Below are 4,159 nucleotides of genomic sequence, written 5' to 3'. Positions count from 1 at the left end.
CAATCGTTATTTATTTATAACACAGTGCTCTGATGTGGACATAAAATAATCAAAATGATTAACGATTTTTCGGATAATACTGCTCTGACAGGTCAGTTATTTTGCACAAAAGAGATAGTTTTCTTTTAATTTCAATTGCAATATAAATTAGTTAATTAGATCTATTAATTTAAATTCATTTTTTTATTGTTCTACGTGAGTTGTTTGATAAGTTTGGTAAATTTCCATGAAATGGCGCTACAATCCATTTGATGACGCGACATCTCGAAAGATCCACTCTTCGAACCCCTTCAGGCCAAATTTCAGCCGGAAAGAACGCATAGTTCACGTTTAGTAGTCATTTGAAGAGAGATTGGCACGTAAAAAAGTGCTCTTCCATCAAGACAACGCGCCGTCCCACAAGTCGATCGTTGCAATGACAAAACTACGAATTGAGTTATGAATTGATTCCTCATCCATCCTATTCTCCGGATTTGGCCCCGTGTGACTTCTTTCTGTTCCCAAACTTAAAAACTTGGCTCGGTGGGAAGAAATTCTCATCAAATGAGGAAGTCATTGTAGTCGTCAATGAGTATTTTGCAGACTTTGAGACAGCCTACTTCAAATGACTATCAAACGTGAACTATGCATCCTTTCTGGCTAAAATTTGGCTTGAAGGGGGGGGGGGGGAAGAGTGGATCTTTCGAGATATCGCGTCATCAAATGAATTGTAGCGCCATTTCATGGAAATTTACCAAACTTATCAAACGACCCATGTAATTTAGATATTATTATATGTATAAATGAATTTAGTTTTAAATAAATCTTTTTCTATTGTGCAGTGTATCTTAATATTAAATTAAATTAAATCTTAACATTAATAAGTTCACTGATAAACCTAAAATTAATGGTTTATATTTATTAAAAAAAAACTGGGTAAAAACGAAAAATTTCATATTCTACATGGAAGTTTCTATAAGAGCTTATTCCAATCATTGATGATAAATTAATCCTAAATCAAAATTTCAAAATTCAAAATATATAGTGAATCCAATAGCCGCCAAAAAACATACAGTTGTGACATTTTATTTTCCCTCATATATAAATCATTACCAGTAAACTGATTAACTAAATTTAAAGAAAAAAGTTGCAACGATTTCTAAAATCAAAAATTTTTAATCAAATAATATTGACAGCATATGACTCTCATAGTCTTATCTGAACTATTATTTATATTTTATTACTTATAATTATATTATTAGTTAAAAAAATAACTTATCATACAAATTTGTACTTAAAGTATAATACTAAAAATAATATTATGTTTTTTCAACACTATAAGAAATTCTGAAATGATGAATATTTAATTTATATATATAAGACAGACAGTAGAAAATTGTAAAAAATGCAAAATATATATAAATAAATATAATTAAATATGTTTAAATTAAAGACCGATGTACACATATAAAAATAGTAAAATGTGCAGTATGTAATATATTGTGTATATACTGTCAAATAACATACTTCTTCAAGGATACGCTCAGTGAACCATACGAGAATTTCACAATGCTTACAAATCATATTTACAGTGTCTGTAGGACTTTCATATATTCAGATAAACATTATATAACTATTTCGAAATATATTAAGTAATGCGACATTATTATCTTTATATATTAAAGTTTCTTATCTATAATAATTAGATTCTCAAAATGTTAATGAAATTTTGAAAGCTATTTTTTTATTTGAACGGTGTTAATAATTTGTATTATTAACTGCAAAGAAATAATAAGAAGAATAATATAATTTTTTACGATTTGTGTGATTAGAAGTTAATTAAATAACATAATCGGAAGATTTCAAAAAATACACACCTTTAATGTAATTATTTATAGAATTTTCCAAATATAATAATTTTGTTGAACCAGAGATAAGAATCGTTTTATATAAAAATAAAATATCAAAAAACATCTCATAAAAAAGATGAGATATAAGTGATAATCAATATTAAGAATTTCTATTTTAGATCGCATATGTGAGAAACACAATCAACACTAAAGAAATTTAAAATGCCTTATGATCGAAGCTGAATCTTAATTGCTTTAAATAATTTAATCTTGAATTACTAATATACACTATATATGTACTTGCATATGTACCATATTATAGTCTTTTTATTATGATATATATTGGGTTGTCTGGAAAGTTCGTGCCGATTTTGAAGGAAAATTGAAACGCAGAAGATTTAAATTTTAGTATACATTTATTAAATTATATAGGTGCCATTCTGTTTTACAACCTTTCTCCATCTTTCAGGCAATTTGAAAATTCCGTCCTTTCAGAATCTCTCAGATTTTTCAGCAAAAAACTTTTTTAAGTGATTTTTTACTTCAACCAAAGAGTTGAAGCTTTTTCCATTAAGGGAATTTTGTAATGAACGAAATAGGTGGAAATCAGAGGACGCGAGGTCTGGTGAATATGGTGGATAGGGTAGTAGAATATCCCAATCGAGCTCTAACAATTTTTGTCGCGTTATCAAAGACACATGAGACCGCGCATTGTCCTGATGAAACACGACGCTCTTCCGATTCGCTATTTCTGGACGTTTTTGTTCAATTGCTGTCTTCAATTTGTCTAATTGGGAATAATACTTCTCTGAATTTATCATCTCGTTATTTGGTAAAAACTCAGAATCCTTAATACAGGATCCCTTTTCAATCCCACTAGACACAAAGCATGACCTTCTTTGGATGAAGACCGGCTTTTGGGATGGCTAGGTGATTCATTCCGCTTTCCCCAAGATCTTTTTCGCTCAACATTATTGTAAACGATCCATTTTTCATTCCCCGTCACTACTTGCTTCAAAAATGGTGTCTTCTCGTTGCGTTTATAGAGCGAATCGCAAATGGAAATGCGATCCATCAAATTTTTCTCCGTTAAATCGTGAGGAACCCATACATCAAAATGGTTTATGTAGCCAAGCTTCACAAAATGCTCGTGGATGGTGGATTTTGACATATTCAACATTTCTGCTAATTTACGTGTCGTATAGCGTGGATTATTCTCGATCAGTATTTTAATCTGATCTTCATCTGCGGTAAAGGACCTACCCAGGCGTTCTTGATCTTCAAGATTGAAATAACCAGTTTTAAACTTAGCAAAGTACATTCTGCACATTTCTTTCAGCTGCAGCACCTTCGCCATAAAGCATATATCTTGTTTGCCGCTTGTGTAGTATTTTTGCCTTTTCGATAAAAGAAAAGCATTAAATGCTTAAAATGCACTTTATTTTCTTCCATATTCAAAGGCGTATAAAACTGACAAAAATTAATGTATCGCAACCAAATTTTTATGTCTGAAATACCATCTTTTACGATATGTACGCATGTCATTTGTTTTCAATCGTTTTGATATATTCAAACCTGTCCTTACGCCACCTACCAAAAATTGAACTTTCCGGACAATCCAATATGCAAGTACACATTAGTAATCCAGTTTCGATCGTAATAGGCATTTAAAATTTCTTTAAAATAAGCGATAATATTATTTACAAGCCTGAATTCTTTTACAATTAATATAAACTAAGAAGTAATAATAGTAATAACAAAACATGTGCAAATACAGAAATTATAAGTAAATATCGTATAAAAAGATTATAGATACAATTATTGTAAATAATAATGTTAATCGTAAAAATATAATAATAAAATATGTGCAAATACAAAACTTCACATAAATGTAGAAAGTAATAATATTAAATTTAATTATACAAATTATATAAAAGAAATTATATAATAATAATAAAAATATGTTGATAATAAAACAGAGATAGTGAAAAAAAGAGCTTAAATTTCCTTTTTTATTATTATTACTAATAAAAAAAGAAATGAAATCTAATAGATAAATCTAAAGAAAATGTGAAGAGAATGTTGTGACCTCGACTTACATTGGCCACTACTTGTTGCTGCAGTATCTACCATAGAATTGCATTAATATAAGAAATGATCGGTTAAACAACTTTTTATCATCAAATTTTCATTTCTTTAAATTTCATAATGATATCTATTAATTTGTCTAATTAGTCTATAAAAGTCTGCATAATACTTTTTAAATAAAACTTATTATTTGAGATCAGAAGAAATTAGTTGAAAGTTACAGAGTACCTTTAATGAATATT

The 4,159-nt window shown here is 28.8% G+C and overlaps 1 protein-coding gene across 1 annotated transcript in view; it reads left to right on the top strand.

Moving 5' to 3' along the window:
* LOC108685459 overlaps positions 1-4,159 on the top strand; it is an 11,544-nt gene continuing 7,385 nt past the window's right edge. Inside the window, exon 1 of the mRNA XM_018190245.1 lies at positions 1-91. Coding sequence (XP_018045734.1) covers positions 55-91 — 37 coding nt within the window. The 5' untranslated portion in view covers positions 1-54. The remainder of the gene's footprint in view (positions 92-4,159) is intronic.

The sequence above is a fragment of the Atta colombica genome, unplaced genomic scaffold, assembly GCF_001594045.1.
Source record: "Atta colombica isolate Treedump-2 unplaced genomic scaffold, Acol1.0 scaffold153, whole genome shotgun sequence".
Lineage (NCBI taxonomy): Eukaryota > Metazoa > Arthropoda > Insecta > Hymenoptera > Formicidae > Atta > Atta colombica.
This window is presented reverse-complemented; position numbering and strand designations above follow the sequence as displayed.